At 44.5% G+C, this 17,337-nt stretch overlaps 1 protein-coding gene across 1 annotated transcript in view; it reads left to right on the top strand.

The window, feature by feature from the left end:
* Positions 1-10,570: 10,570 nt before the first annotated feature.
* hnrnpll (heterogeneous nuclear ribonucleoprotein L like) overlaps positions 10,571-17,337 on the top strand; it is a gene marked incomplete at both ends in the record, with an annotated part of 40,392 nt that continues 33,625 nt past the window's right edge. The window contains one exon of the mRNA XM_080548854.1: positions 10,571-10,819. Within this exon, the coding sequence (XP_080404980.1) occupies positions 10,571-10,819 (249 nt within the window). The remainder of the gene's footprint in view (positions 10,820-17,337) is intronic.

Raw genomic sequence — 17,337 nt, 5'->3', positions numbered from 1 at the left:
CAAGCTGCCATGCAAGGCGTCGGCCCGCTCACTGGGAGCAATTTTGGGGTTCAGTGTCTTGCCCAAGGACACTTTGACATGTGGCCAGCCAGGGCTCGAACCGCTGATCTGCCAACCTTGTGATCATTAGACGGCGACTCTACCTCCTTACATTGTTGTACTCTGTTGGAAAAAAGCCCCAGAATATCTAGACAGATTTTTCCCCAGTGGAGGCTGGTGAAGGTGGAAATCGAAGGTAGTAATGGAGGATGGGCTTATTGTAATGCATGGAATGGAATGAGGAATTGTATCAAACCATGCAATACAATGAGCCTCTGTTTTATGGTACTTGTAAGTCATAGACCTACAGCAGGGGTCCCCAATTACTTTTCATAGCGGGCCACTTTTTTTTTTAGTGGGGGCAGTCCCACTCATATTTTCATTTTTATTATGACAGAGACAGTAGAGATTTGACAGGAAGGATGGGTGAGAGAGAGAGGAGGGATGACATGCAGGATATGTCCGTGGCCGGAATTGAACCGGGAACCCTGCGGTTACATGGTCAACACTTAGTCCGCTACGCCACCTAAGCACCCCAGCGGGCCACTTTTAAAATGAACTGGGAAACCGTGGGCCGCCTCAACCTTTTTGATTGACGGGTGGTGGCTTGCGCTAAATCGACGGCGATGTGGTAGATGACTAATGTTATGTGGCGTGCCAAGGAAGGGGGCTAGATAGGGGAAATGCGGGGTGTAATTAACCTTGGTTAGTTGACGTAGGTCGTAGCAGCATTCACATTGCGCGACGCTCACAGACGATCATCCAAAATGTCTGACACTGTCAGATATTTGTCGCAGGCTATCTTTGGTCACAAGAGCGTAACATCAGTCATCTTTGAACCATACACACACAGTACACACACACACACACACACACACACACACACACACACACACACACACACACACACACACACACACACACACACGCAGTACCACGTAGGACCACCGTTTTGGACCCACGACCACAGATATTGCCACGACTGGTGATCTTTCGTCTGGGACAGCCCAAAATGGCAGTGTGTAGGAGGCTTTATGTCTTTTATCTGGTATTGAAAAATCTGGTTCAATCAGGTCCATGCCTGTCTGTCAGATTTGTGGGATCCTCCTAAAATGTTTTAATTCAAGCTGTAAGTCTGCTTTCAACTTGTTGGTTCATACGACATGAACGGCGCGAGTTCAGCCTTTCTGTAGAATCTGCTCAGACACTGTAGAGTCAAAGGGTCGTCAGTCGTTCCACTTTATTCTGTGTTGCTATAGTAACTCCTCCTTTGCTCAACCCTCCAAAACTTCTAACTTCAATATTAGAAGTCAGACCCAAAGCCTTCTGCACCCATCTCTGCGTAAAGGATGGGGTGTTGAATTTTAATAAGTTGCTGAATCGCCTTTCAACTTTGCCTCCCTGCTCCCATACTGTTACTCTCTGAGATGTTAGATGCCACTAGGGAAGGAGAGTGCAACCTCCTGCCTAGACCAACTCTGTCAGTAGATGGACAACCAATTGAAACCATGGGTGTAGTGGTGCAACTACTAACTGACAACCAGTCAAAAGGATACCTTTTAAATAAAAGGATTTAATGCCATCACGTGAGTAGGGTACTATTTACAAATGGCTATTTACAAATATTTACATCACAACAACAATAAACAGGGGGGGATGAAATAACACAAAACAACCGGGGATTAACCAAGGGTAGGAGAAGGGAGGGAGAAGGACCATGCGAACGGTGTCACAAAACAACAAACACAGCCCTATTCTTCCCGACACCTCTGACCTACCTATGACACATAACTATCTAAACCTAAACTACCTGCTACAGAAACTATGGGGGGGGGGGGGGGGACACCCGCTTGCTTCTAACCTAGTGTTTTTAGACAGCAGTTACCCATGTGATGCAAATGTATACCCAAGGGTATCTTACCTAGACATTCTCCCATGGCGAGGAAACCAACAATCAACTAGGGACAAAAGAAACGGCTTCTGTGAACAGACATGAAACAAACAGACATGAATCAATCAACCCTCTCTCGCTACACATGACACAACACACATTAAGTAGGAGATCGATCTTCTGGGATTGGACGACAGGGGCTGGTAGATGATTGAACACAGGTGAGGGCTGACGGAACAACGATGATGGACAGAACCCAACGACCGACAGGGGAGGAACCACATGCACACCACTTCATCTAGGGGGAGACAGACAGAAGCAAAACAAAAACACATACATCATATAGAAGTGTGTTGAGGAGTGAGGAGAAGTGTGTGTTAATTAGAGGAGGAGAGGAAGTGTGTGTTGAGTAGAGAGGGAAGGAAGGAGAGGTGTGTGTTGAGTTGAGAGGAGAGGAAGGAGAGATGTGTGTTGAGTTGAGAGGAGAGGAAGGAGAGATGTGTGTTGAGTAGAGAGGAGAGGAAGGAGAGATGTGTGTTGTGTAGAGAGGGAAGGAAGGAGAGGTGTGTGTTGAGTTGAGAGTGAAGGAAGGAGAGATGTGTGTTGAGTAGAGAGGGAAGGAAGGAGAGATGTGTGTTGAGTTGAGAGGGGAGGAAGGAGAGGTGTGTGTTGAGTTGAGAGGAGAGGAAGGAGAGATGTGTGTTGAGTTGAGAGGAGAGGAAGGAGAGGTGTGTGTTGAGTTGAGAGGAGAGGAAGGAGAGGTGTGTGTTGAGTTGAGAGGGGAGGGAGGAGAGGTGTGTGTTGAGTAGAGAGAGGAGGAAGGAGAGATGTGCGTTGAGTTGAGAGGGGAGGGAGGAGAGGTGTGTGTTGAGTTGAGAGGGGAGGAAGGAGAGGTGTGTGTTGAGTTGAGAGGAGGAGGAAGGAGAGGTGTGTGTTGAGTAGAGAGGGGAGGAAGGAGAGGTGTGTGTTGAGTTGAGAGGAGGAGGAAGGAGAGATGTGTGTTGAGTTGAGAGGAGAGGAAGAAGAGATGTGTGTTGAGTTGAGAGGAGAGGAAGGAGAGGTGTGTGTTGAGTTGAGAGGGAAGGAAGGAGAGATGTGTGTTGAGTTGAGAGGAGAGGAAGGAGAGGTGTGTGTTGAGTAGAGAGAGGAGGAAGGAGAGGTGTGTGTTGAGTTGAGAGAGAAGGAAGGAGAGATGTGTGTTGAGTAGAGAGGGGGAGGAAGGAGAGGTGTGTGTTGAGTAGAGAGGAGAGGAAGGAGAGATGTGTGTTGAGTAGAGAGGGGAGGAAGGAGAGGTGTGTGTTGAGTAGAGAGGGGAGGAAGGAGAGGTGTGTGTTGAGTAGAGAGGGAAGGAAGGAGAGGTGTGTGTTGAGTTGAGAGGAGAGGAAGGAGAGATGTGTGTTGAGTAGAGAGGAGAGGAAGGAGAGGTGTGTGTTGAGTAGAGAGGGGAGGAAGGAGAGGTGTGTGTTGAGTTGAGAGGAGAGGAAGGAGAGGTGTGTGTTGAGTAGAGAGAGGAGGAAGGAGAGATGTGTGTTGAGTAGAGAGAGGAGGAAGGAGAGGTGTGTGTTGAGTTGAGAGGAGGAAGGAGAGGTGTGTGTTGAGTAGAGAGGGATTATATCTTTCTATTTTTAACTTGCTCCAGCCTCTGCCTCCTCTTAGTATTTCACACTCTGCTCATCCCTCCCAAAATGAACTCTGTGTGCTTTTGGTTAGATTAATTGAGCTCCTAGGTGGCTATATTTTCCTGGCTACATAGTGTACAGGTTTTTACTTTTGCCTGCTTGCGGCTCTGTCAGTATGTGAAGCGCATTGAGTTGCATCTTGTAAGAAATGCGCTATACAAATACAATTTGATTTGATTTGATTTATATACCTAGTTGACTATATACCTAGGTGGCTCTATACCTATGTGACGTTGTCGGACAACTTGGCCGCCTGACATGTATACTGATAGACTATCAGTTAAGGTCCATGGTTTCTGTTCAAGTGTGTAGGTACAGGTATATGCCAAAAAGGTGTAAGTGGGTTAGGTGTTGGTCATGCTTACTGGGAATATATAGGTACTTACCCTGTTGTATTACAATCTAGTTATTTGAGGTTCCGTTTTTAAACAATAGTCTTGTTCTGGAACCTTCCTTTTTGAGTGCAGAGAGCCTCTGGAATCTGGAGGCTTTATTTTATTCAGTTTTCATTGTAGGGTAAGTGAATATTGTTTCATATTGCATTGGTTGCATCGAAACCATTCCTGCTGAATATCTATTGAACTTCACTTCACTATCTCAGTACAGTTATTCTATTCATAAGTAAATCTATTCAAAAGTATTTATCTGACAAACAATGTTAAACATCACACAGAGTGTTATCAATGGTTTGGCTGGGGGACACTGCAGTGTGAACTAGTTTCACATGAGGAAGCCCAATCAAAGTGAGAGTCACTGTGTGGAAAGTGTGAAAAAGTGTTCTATGCAAGCTATCTAAGCTTGTCGCGGCTAAGGTGTTATCTAGTTATTATGAGTAATGATGAAGTCATGGCAGGCAGAGAGCAGTTATACAAGTGGAGAAGAAAAGAAATCGACACAATAGTGGTAGAAAACTCATTACCCCAGCATGTGGAATATGGAACTGGCCAACTCTTGAGTGTACATATAGATAATAATAATAATAATAATAATAACTTTATTTGTATAGCGCTTTTCCTGCAAACGTTGCAGCTCAAAGTGCTTTAATCATTATATCATCTTAATTTAATGAGATAAGTGGGGGTGGAATGAACTGCCATTACTATAGCACCAGCATCAAGATTCTTGTGCTAGAGTGTTAGGACAATTAGGAATAGAACTTGTCACTGAATGTGTTGAGTGTTTGATCACATAGTGTTAGTAAATAAGCTCTGGAAATCTGATCAGCACTCATAGAATGCCTCTTGTCCAATCAAATTACTTGGTCCCTTTATGACGTTGAACCCAGTGTGCGCTCCGGCGCTCTCAGAGCGAATTTAGGAACGCAGCCATAGTAAAACAATATCTTAAGTACCAACAGAGAGAGGTTATATGCATATTATATCATAATGGCATTATCATCAAATACATGATCATAGTTTGTATTGTGAACTATCATAGATAGATTATATACATTTTATACAACAGTTAGTTCGGACCAAGTAATTTGATTGGACAAGAGGCATTCCATGAGTGCTGATATACAGTATAACAGCACTGGGACTTTTAACTATAGGTATCACTCCGAAATGACCGTTAATAATAAGTAGCTAGCCTGCAAAGTAGCTAGCCTGCGGCCTCGTACCTACGACCGAATCACAGCCGTGCTGATATTCAGTATAACAGCACTCCCTCTCGTGTGATATTGCTTAAATCATAGATTGATGTAATGAGGAATAATGATGAGGGAATTGATTATATGTAGCCATATAACAAACAAACAATAAAATTGCTTTAAAAATATTTGTTTCATATTTTTTCCACTAAGGGGGGCGGCTGTGGCGCAGGAGGTTGAGTCGCCGTCTAATGATCACAAGGTTGGCAGATCAGCGGTTCGAGCCCTGGCTGGCCACATGTCTAAGTGTCCTTGGGCAAGACACTGAACCCCAAAATTGCTCCCAGTCAGCGGGCCAGTGCCTTGCATGGCAGCTTGCAGCCATTGGTGTGTGAATGTGTGTGTGAATGGGTGAATGAGAGGCCGTTGTAAAGAGCTTTGGAGCAGCTTTGGAGCAGCAAAAAAGGTGCTATATAAGTGCAGTCCATTTACCATTTACCATTTACTAAAGCTGAAAAATTCTCTACGCTTCGCTTCACCAGGGGGACTTATGTCCTGCTACCCCGCTGTCTAATCAGCAACTTTTAGCAGGTAGAAGTGTTGACTCCTGGTGGAACAGAGGTATGTACTCTATATCTGGAAACCATGGCAACAACTTTGAAAGCATTGAGAAGCCGCCGAGGCCCTCCGGTGGAGGGGTCCTCAGTTATCCTTTTTTGAGTTGAACATTACGGCAGTGCCCCTCCTCTTTAAGTTAGTTTAGTTTAGTTTATTAGTTTATTATATCGAGGATAATCCAAATACATGAACCATATAAAATACAGTAAAAAAGGGCAGCGTTAGCCTAGTCGGCTAATTTTCAGCTGAAGTCCCCGGCCAGTTGCAACATGGCATCCTGAAAAGTAACGTCATTAATTAAAATAAAACATTTCAATATTCTAAGAACACGTGGCTGAGACAAGGTACCCCAACATCACACTTGACAAAAAACACAAGTAAGCAAGCTGAGGTGATTACAAGCGGCTGCAACAAACACTAACAGCGCATAGGGGACAGTCTCTCATCACAACCCCAGAGTGAAGGTCAACGTGTGGGTTAGGCTCCTAAACACATAGAGAAGTGTGCCTTGAATTAAAATGTCTTGTGTCATCCTGCTAGCTGTGTGTTATGGGGCTGTTTGTAGTCAGGAAGTGATCAAAGGATTCCAGTAGCCAGCATCACAAACGGAGCCATAGTTGAGGCCATCGGAATGCTGTACCATTGAACTCTCTCTCTTTGAATTTACGACTGCTGCCAGGATATTCAAGGTTTATTCTCCATGATGATTTTGACTGTGCCAGTGTATGAATAAAGCAGTTTATATATCAAAGCGTTCATTATTCTGTCACACTTCCTCAATGGTGCTGTGTGTTCCACAGATTTGAGGGTTTAGAACTTTAGGGGGTTAGCACAAGCAGGGGCTAGTCCAGAAAACCCATGCAGATACACAAATACACTGCATGCACACAGGCACACACACACACACACACACACACGCACACACACACACACACACACACACACACACACACACACACACACACACACACACACACACAGATACACAAACATACTTCACTTCCTTCTTTTCAGTTCCACAGTTCAAAGACAAACACACAGTGTTGAGAAAGCTATTCAGAAATGTTTAGTTTAGTTTAGTTTATTAGTTTATTATATCGAGGACAATCCACATACCGGTACATGAACCATATAAAATACAGTAAAAAAGGCAGCGTTAGCCTAGTAAGTTTTTGACTTAGTTACCAATTAGCTTATAAGGGAAGAAGTTAAACTACACTTAAACTACCCTGGAGAGTAATATAGTTTATAAAACTAAAGTTACTGACTGACAGATAACCAGTTAATATGACAGAAAGAAATAGAAATAGTAGGGAAATGTGTAGTTTAAGGCCTGGAATTATAGTTCAATTGCTATTTATTTATTTTTATTTATTTTTGGGGGGAAAAGTGAAGTGACTGAAGCTCACTACACCTCTACATGGCAAAAAATAATAATGAACCATGAAAACACTGCTAAGATTGGAATTTAGTTTAACTACCACCAAACTGCTGCAAAACGGTTGAGGTGCATGTAGTGGAACTATCAGTAAAACTAGGGAGATGATAATAATAATAATAATAATAATAATAACTTTAATTTATATAGCGCCTTTCACAAACCCAAGGACGCTGTACAAGGGGATGAAAACGGACAGACAAAACAGAAAACAAACAAAGCAAAAACTAAAACAATGACTATGGGCCAAATGCCTTGGAGAACAGATGTGTTTTGAGGGCTAGTTTGAAGGAGTCCAGGGTGGGGGCGTTGCGGATCACTGAGGGGAGGGAGTTCCAGAGCGTAGGTGCAGCCACGCTGAATGCTGATAGTGGACTTCTGGGGCCAGAAGGGGGAGGGACCACATCCACATCGGCAGGGCTGCCCTGGAGAGGTCCTTGGTGTCCACATCCCTGAGGTCTAGACATAGTCACACCACTCCCACACTGTGATCAAGACGGTGTGCCAGCGTCTGTTTTTCCTCTGGCGGCTGAGGAGATTCGGTATGGACCCCCAGGACCAAAACGTCCACAGATGCCCCACAATGAGTCGGTCCTGACCGGCTGTATCACTGTCTGGTACGGCATCTGCACCGGCCCTCAAGTACGTCACGGGGCTGCAAGCTACCAGGCAGGCAGTCAGGACCTTTACTCTGAGAGGTGCAAGAGGACGGCTGAGGAGATCATTCCAGACTCCAGCCACCCCAACAACACCCTGTTCCGTCTGCTACATCCTGGGAAAAGGAATTTGTGCATCCAGACCCAGTCCAACATTATTTACATTTACATTTTTGGCATTTAGCAGACGCCTTATTCCAAAGCGACTTACAATCAATACATTTGAATACTAAGCAAGTGAATCATCAATCCACCAGTCGTAGCAGGAAGAGTAATCCAGCTCAGGCCTGGGGCCATTGATAGAAGGAAAAACCTTCTCCTATCACCTTCTTCTAAACCTAGTTTTTATTTAATTTTTACACTGGAGAAACAGAGAAACAATACAAGGGGGGCAATATAAGTTTTCAGGGACACAGTAGAGGGGAATGCGGGTGTCTTTAGGAGACGCAGTGCTGAGGGGCAGAAGATGTCTCAGGGGGAGCAGTTAAGGTGTAACCTGAAGAGATGGGTCTTCAGTCTACGACGGAAGATGGGTAGTGACTCTGCCCATGCTCTGGAACAGTTTCTACCCCCAGGATATAGGACACAAGAGATAAGACTGCTCAGCTAATCGTTAATTGTTGCTGACTGAGCAATATCCCAATACATTTCACTATGTCAATTACAGCTGTATGACATATATGTGATATTTATAGGTCTGTTATTCACTAAACACTGCTCTCAACTACACACCTTCCAGCCCAACCCACCTGGCCAACAACAGCTTATCTTTATAGATATTAGCCTCCTATACCAAAGGAGGTAGGGTATGTGTGTGTGAAACAGAGTGAGAGAGAGAGAGAAAGGGAGAGAAAGACAGAAGGAGATAGAGAGAGAAAGGGAGAGAAAGCGAGCAAGAGAGAGAGAGAGAGAGAGAGACAGATCTATTCCGACTATAGCTGCATCACACCCACAGGTGGCACACTCTCACTCTCCCCCTCCCCTCTAGTAACACCGGTGCTTGTGAATCCTTTGGCCCATTGTCAGTTTTGTACAACGTCAGAATGACCATGTTCTGAATGTTTATCATAAACAGATCAAATCCGAGATCCTTCAGATAGATATTTTTGCTCCTGGATTCATTTGTTTTTTGTCATTGTGGTCAATGGATTGAGTCGGAGGTGTGGATTTGTCTCCCAACACTAGTAGCTCATGTACCAGCGTCAAACCCAAAGGAGGAAACCATGTGAGAATGCATAGACAGTAGAAGGCCATATAAAGAGGTGTATTTCCTGTTCTACCCCTGAGAATAGCCTGAAGTCGATCTGCTGCTAAGAGATGAAAGCTAGTTAAGCTACTCTCAGAAAAACAAAAAGGTTTGGCTGTCCCTACAGGAATACCATTTGAAGAACCATTTTTGGTGCAGTGAAGAAAGTATGGCCTGTACTGTAGGCTACTGTATGTGTGTCTTTGTCTGTCATTATGAGACTAACCTGGATAAATAAAGGTTACATGGAAATAAGCCTATGTTTAAGTCTGGTTTAATTGGTTGTGCACAGTATGAGTAGCAATAATCATTTTATTTGCATTTTGACTGATCTTGCAGCTGACCTTATTTGCATTGATATTAACCCACTGATTGTAAATACTTGCGAAATGGCACTCGGTGCAAGACAGTGGTCACCCGTGACCCCCCTGCCCCTGTAGGTCTCCAAATAATAGTTTTACGCAGTTCTTATTTATACACAAGTTGACATAGCGTGAGCTTAGAATTATAAGGTTCTATCTCCGTTTAGGGCAGTTCAGAGATATTGACCATCAAAGTTTTTACATTCCATTATGTTTTGTGAGATGGAACCTTTGTATTTGATTAATTACTAACTAAAAAATTTCAACATTTTAAAAATAACACCACACAGGCATTAATAAACACCTAATGGATCAGATTATGGAAAAAACTCAATTTTGACAAAAATGGAGATAGAACCTTGTAATTCTAACGTCACGATAGGCTACCACCATCTTTGTGAAAAATAAAACTTTAAAGTCCTTTAGTGATTATACAGTCGGGCTACCCTGATGCTAAACCGGTGCTGTAAGTGTGTCGCAATGTTAACCGTTGTTTTTTTTGTCGCATGGAAGATATTTGACAGCTCCAAGGAGCGGCATTAATCTCTGCGTACTTTCTCCACTGCAGAATGTGGGGCACTTGCTTTCCTCTCTATTGACATACAAACCCGGACCAATCGGAAGCGATTATTCTTAAGTAGCCAGAATAGACTGTCCAATCGGAAGCGATTATTCTTAAGTAGCCAGGATAAGACTGTCCAATCGGGGGGATGGTGCTGGGCGGGCTCTTCACAATCACACACTGCAATACGGAGCGCACGGAGGAGAGAGAGCGCATAACATTGAGCGCTTTCTTGATGCGCGCTTAGAGACAAACGCCAGACTAAAAAAAGACCGATCGGGATATTTAATTAAACGCCAGAAAAGCGTCATTTTCCACGAACGTATTTTCCAGATTAAAGGTAGGGGTTTCGACCGCTGTCCCCATTTTATTTTTTTTAAATTACTGCATCATTTTCTTTTCGGTCATTTTTAAAAGAGCCATGTCCGATGGCCATTGCATTATATTAATATTATAATATTAATAGCCATTTTTAAAAAGAGCTTTAAATGTCGCTCATCGACGAGTATGAAGACGGGGAGTACATCGGGAGGGCATCCAAGCGGCTGAAGACGGAGGAGGAGGTGGAGGGAGAGGTGGAGGAGGAGGTGGAGGAGGTGGAGGAAGGAGAGGAGCTAGAGGAGGGAGAAGAGGGAGAGGAGGAGGGAGAGGAGGAGGATGCAGGAGCCGGGGGGGCAGAAGACGCCGAGAAAAGAGCCCGGTGGACCGCCACGAAATACGCATCTGGAGGGAGAAGGGTAAGGAGGAGAGCGCACGGATCATGGGTAGGGGAGGATGGGGTTGGTCGTCACACTTTTTACTGTTATTTGAATCCCTCACAAACTGTATCCTTTATAGATTCCATTTCCCGTGTAAAGGAAGTCTGAAGTGTCAGGTAGTAATGGAGTGCCCTTACTCTCCTTAAGATTATTCTGTTCAGAAGATGTGGACCGTCAAATACGTGTTGTGCACTTGTGACAACCATCCCCATTGTGGGGTTGGTTGTCACACACTATGGGGTTGGTTGTCCCTATGCCTATATTTTGTATGCAATGTTTAGCAATTACTGTAAATTATTGTGCAAAAATGCTAACAATCAATGGTAGCTTAATGTCTGGGCTCTATCGTCTGAAGGGCGATGAATTCAATGCATTCCTTGTTAGGCTACTAACACAGTGTGTGACATAGGTCTCCATCCAGCATTCTCTCTGACAGAAGTCATTTAACGGTCTGATGCGTCTTCGTTTTCAACACTGTCAGTCTGTCAGTGTCACAGAAAATGCTTAGAAATGCACCGCTGCACTAGGCTAGGTTTTTATTTAGGGTATTGATGTACTAGGCAAATCTTATTGATCTTTCCAAAGGCCACGTGTGTTGAGGTACTGTAAGGCCAACCAGGCAGTTTACACATCACACTTGTATGTATACAGAACAATAATAATATGATCTGCAGCCCTTTGCGTCTAACATGTTTACAAAGAAAACGTTTTCTTTAAAGTACAGGCATTTAAAACGGTGTGTGTGTGTGTGTGTGTGTGAGAGAGAGAGAGCGAAAGAGAGAGAGAGAGAGAGAGTGTGTGTGTGTGTGTGTGTGTGTGTGTGTGTGTGTGTGTGTGTGTGTGTGTGTGCGTGCGTGCGTGCATGTAGACATAGTTTGTAGGTCAGTGACATGCATATTGAATGATGAAGTGAATGAAGTGAGATCTGTCATTCCTTCAATAACACTCTTCTTTTCCTTTTCATTAACCCCCCCCCCCCCCCCTTTAGATAACTCTAAACTAATCTGAACACAACCAGAGACATGCAATAGGCTGCACTTGTCATCCGAACCATTAGGGATTTCATCATTGATGGTGGATGGAAAATGGAAATCTTTACCTCTGGAACTCTGCATGGGGGAAAAAGAGGCCTACAATTTAAATGATATTAAACCATGCGTCATGCTCCCTACAGCCTATAGTTGATTTATTTATTTAGTAGCCTAAGTTAATTTGACAGGGACAATGTACAACGAAAACATCTGATCATCTGCGTTGTACCAGATATAGCCTACATCTAGTTTTCAACTGCAGTTTCGCTAAACAGTTATACTATACATATACTATGGGAGCGACCACATAGCCTATAAACATACATAGAGAGGATTTTAGGCATAATTGTCACTGTCAGCTAGTCATATTATAGACCTTTTCTTCTCTCATCCTGTTTGTGTAGTAGGCTATTGCTTAAGATCTAGACCGTGAGGGGGAGAAACCAGTTATCTGGTAATATGCATGTAAACTATCTCTCATCTGCATCTCATCTGAGCAGATTATCAAGAGACCGGCCCCAGCCCGGGGAAGCATTGGAACGCATTATCTAGATTAGCTGCGCAAATGTTTTGCACTTTGCCTGCTCTGGCAATGCTGAATCTTTATTCAGTTGATCGGCTTTTCCCTTATTGCAGAGGAAAAGATGTGAGTGTCCCCGGCGCCACAGGCAGGCATGAGCCAGCCAGCCTGATGTCAGAGTCTCATCCCCCCCCCACCCCCACGCCTTATCTGGGTTCTCTCTCTGAACATGTGCATCATATAATGGAGAAGAAGCAACACTTCTAACTTCCACCTCTAGCAGCCAGGGCCGTAAAACTAACGGACACTGACTAACGGTCATGCCCATTTTTTCATAATTAGACATTTTCCCTAAAGGTTTTGCATTGTTTTTTGTCATTAATCAAATGGAAAACATTACCAATAATGAAAAAATATCACTGGTGTTAGGCTAATTAAAAATTCTGCTACTCCAGTTTGTTCGCTGGTTGGTTGCTCCAATCCAAATTAAGAAAAACCTATGCACCGTGAAGTCAAGTCATTCAAGCACATGAAGGTGGGTAGATCCTGCGTGCTCGTAGTGGACGAAGCACGGCAGCGAAGCATAGGCAGGAGAATATTCCGGAAATATTGGAATGACAGGTAGACTGTGCATACATTTCTAAAATAAAATGTAGCCTAACTTGGGATATTGTTATTGACACCACCCGTTTTCCGTAAATGTAGTGTAACGACCCTGTGTAATGTTACGGATGGGGTCGCCTTTTCCTTGGCGACTCCTTGGTTCCTCCTTGGTTCCTCCTTGGTTCCTCCTTGGTTCCTCCTTGGTTCCTCCTTGGTTCCTCCTTGGTTCCTCCTTGGTTCCTTGGCGACTCCTTGGTTCCTTCCTCTGGCGGCCCATTGACACCGCTTCACTCCCTGTTCCCCATCATCATCACAGACTAAAGCGTTGGCCCCCATTTATGTTTGGCACCAGTGTATTCATGTCCCTACTTCCCTGCATTCCCTGTCGGTTAATCTCTCCTTGTTTCCTCAAAGTAACAGGTTTTGAGATGTGTTCTCCCTGTTGGGTTTTCTTGTTTTGCCAATCGCTGCCTACCGTCTGCTCTTTGTCCTGCCTAGCACCTGGGTCCACACCAGTACACCGAACCGTTACAGTGTAAGGCCCGTCAGCAGCCCCGCCAAGGGAGTTCGTGACGTTAGAATTATAAGGTTCTATCTCCATTTTTGTCAAAATAGAGTTTTTTTACATAATCTGATCCATTAGGTGTTTATTAATGCCTATGTTATGTTATTTTTTTTAAATGTGGACATTTTTGAGTTAGTAATTCATAAAATAAAAAGGTTCCATCTCACAAAACATAATGGAATGTAAAAACTTTGACGCTCAATATCTCTGAACTGCCCTGAACGGAGATAGAACCTTATCATTCTAAACGGAGATAGAACCTTATCATTCTAAACTCACGAGGTGACTCTTTGTGCTGTAGAGAGCGGACGGTTTTAGAGGAAGGTTGAGTTCCATACCGGCTTAGGGCAAGCTACTCTTCTCTGCCTTTCGCCTTTTCGTTGACAAGTCAATGTCAAACGTAAAAATGTTGCATTAAAAGGATTAAGCATTCTGACAGTTACTAAGACAAGGACATCTTGTCTTACATCTCAACATACATCTTGTCAAGGACAGTGGAGAGTTACTAAGTCAAGGACATATGAGAAATCCACTATACTTGTGCCTGAGGGCAGCATCTAGCCTAGGTATATGCGTTTTCGCGTCTCATTTCAGGATTGCCTGAGAGACTTATAGCTTTAACTGGACTAGCTGATTAATTAATCTGCTATATAATGCAGTCAAAGTGAATTTACTATTTTTATTCAGTCTGCAAAACTGGTCTATATTACAAGCCTATCTGTTTCTATTCTCACCCAGTTCGTCGTGTTGACTTCTCTATCATAATCTATGAGTATAGGGCCTGCCGAATGGCGATGGTGAGCTCATGCATAGCTAACACCTGCAACCCAGTAAGATAAATTACATAGGCCTATTATCTTTTCTCGCAGTCTGACCATGCACATTAATAGCATTGGTCGCGGCATAAACAGCGCACGTGATGTAAGAAATTGGATATTGATTTTCATTTTCATTTTCTAATGTCCTAGACTATGCACTAGGCTGGGCCTTCTACTTATCTGCACTGGTGCAGTCTCTCTCTCTCTATGTGTGTGTGTGTGTGTGTGTGTGTGTGTGTGTGTGTGTGTGTGTGTGTGTGTGTGTGTGTGATGTAGCAGCACCACTCATTCAGCAGCTGAAGCTCTTACCTCTCTGAGTGTGAGTAAGGTGAGTGTGTGTGTGTGTGTGTGTGTGTGTGTGTGTGTGTGTGTGTGTGCGTGTGTGTGTGTGTGTGTGTGTGTGTGTCCGACCTTGCAGGCGAGTGGACTGCAGAGCAGACACGGCTCCTCTGGCTGCATTGTTGGCTGATCTTGGTGCAGCAGGGAGGAGGACTGGGTGCAGGGAGGAGGACCGGGTGGTGGGAGGGCCGGGGAGGACTGAGTGCAGGGAGGACTGGGCGCAGGGAGGAGGACTGGGCGGTGGGAGGGCTGGGGAGGACTTGGTGCAGGGAGGACTGGGCGCAGGGAGGAGGACTGGGCGGTGGGAGGGCCGGGGAGGACTTGGTGCAGGGAGGACTGGGCGCAGGGGTGGGCAGTGAAGAGTGAATGCAGGGTGACAGGGCTGAATTATACAGAGGCCGGGCTGCATGGTTGATCGGCTAGGTGCTGGGGTGCTGTGTTGCATTGTTGTTCCGTGGTGATCTGTGGTGGACCGGGCTGAGCTGGGCTGGGGTGGGGTGTGGTGAACTGGGTTCTGGTTGAGTATATGATGCAGGGTGATAGGTCTTGGAAGGAAGGAATTAGGCTGAACTGTGCTAGGCTAGGTTGGGGAAGGCTGGGCTGTGCTATTGAATTTCTTTGCGAAGAGAAATTTGGTAAGCTTAATGCCCGCGTCAATGGGGACAACCAGAGGAAATAACAATCTGATGAACCATCAGAGTAAGTGAAAGAAGGATTTTGTTTTATTACAACCTGTATCTTGGTGGGGTCATTTGTGTTTAGATACATGGCAAAATCTCTAACTATCTGTCCATAGGACTGGATAGAGAAGGATGCTATCTGGAGCCCGGTGCTCCCTGCTGGATAAATGCAGGGTGACAGGTCTGCAATGGACTGGGGCTGCCAGTTTCTCCCGAGAGTGCAGTCTGGACCCTGAGTAATCACGACTGGTGATAGGACAACATCCAGGGACGACTGGCTAAACCCTGCCCTGGGCCCAATGGGCTTCCTATCTGCGTAGCGACAAACAGAGAGAGAGAGGGAGAGAGAGGGAGAGAGAGAGAGAGAGAGAAAGTCTGTGACTAAATGTCACACTTAAACAATTAAAAAACAAGCCGTTTAAAGATGGTGTTTGAGCCTGTGTGGGAACATGTGTTATATCACACAACCTTCAAAGAAGAGTAAAAAAAGAGGGAAGATAATGGGAGATAAATTCAAACTAGCAGACAGACAGACAGACGGACAGACAATGGCTGAGACAGTTAGTACCCAGTAGGGGACACAGCACAGACAGCACTACCTATTTCATTAAGACTCTGGAAGACTTCACAAGACACTGAACGACTCTGAGCCCTGGAACATCAGGGCAGAGCCTAAAGGCCAGTTCAGATCAAAGATTCGCAATAAGACAAAACCATTTTAGAACGTTGCGGAGAAAAAATGCAGTGGTCTGAATTACCCTGTCGCCTGGCATCTCAAAAGACTTACCATGTCAAATGGCCAAGTGCAGTTTTAGAATGTAAGAACGTAGCTATTTCTCTTAAGCCAATCAGGAAACAGCACAGACCAGTACTAGTATTGCTGATGAGGCGCGATATAATCTTATAATCTTTTTTTCAAGAATATCCAGGAAGCAAAACGGTCTGGCCTGAGCCTTTCAATTAAACTCGGGTTTGAGAGATGATTTAATGAAAAATGAAAAATCTTTCTGCACAACAACAATTTTTTTAAAATTAGTTTACTTTTGAGAGCATGAGGAATATTGTTTGGACCTTTCACCCCCAATTCAATTCATACTTTATTACCAACCAGCAATTTGGTTTCATTTCTCTCTCTCTCTCTCTCTCTCTCTCTCTCTCTCTCTCTCTCTCTCTCTCTCTCTCTCTCTCTCTCTCTCTCTCTCTCTCTCTCTCTCTCTCTCTCTCTCTCTCTCTCTCTCTCTCTCTCTCTCTCTCTCTCTCTCTCTCTCTCTCTCTCTCTCTCTCTCTCTCTCTCTCTCTCTCTCTCTCTCTCTCTCTCTCTCTCTCTGGTCTATAGTTTCAGAATGGACAATATTTAGTCTGTCGCTTCCTGTGTTATGCTCTGGTGTCAATTGTGGTCAGGCTAGTGAACCCAAATGCATAATGGAGAGAAATAAATAGGCGGATGATGGTAAAACCCAAAAGACGAGTATATTTATTGTAGAAGCAAGGTTGAGCTAGGGGGCGGATGAGGGGGCCAAAGCAGAGAGGCGCTGAGCAGAGTTCCGGTAGCAGGGCAGGCAGGAGGCGGGGAACTCACATTTCTCTGCTTTGGCAAAGAGTCTATTCTCCAACAGCCGTTGGAGAATTGGCAGACATGTTGCTTGCTGGTGAGTTGCAAGATCTTCTGAAAAAAACAAAATGTCATTCAGGTAGAAAAACACAAAGCGTCCTATCATATCTCTCAACACATCATTGATAAGATTCTGGAAAACAACAGGGGTGTTAGCTAGGCCAAAGGGCATGACCAAATATTCAAAATGGCCAAGGGGAGTGTTAAAAGCTGAGATGAGTTTTCCACTCATCTCCATCACGGATGTGGACAAGGTGTTGCACACGTCTAACTCTGAGAAGATAGTGGATCCATGGAGGGGGGCGAAAGCAGAACTAGAACTAGGTAAG

Source organism: Nansenia antarctica (assembly GCF_963989245.1).
Source record: "Nansenia antarctica genome assembly, chromosome: 19".
Lineage (NCBI taxonomy): Eukaryota > Metazoa > Chordata > Actinopteri > Argentiniformes > Microstomatidae > Nansenia > Nansenia antarctica.
Note: the sequence above shows the minus strand (reverse complement) of the source record. Positions and strands in the feature narration are given on the sequence as shown.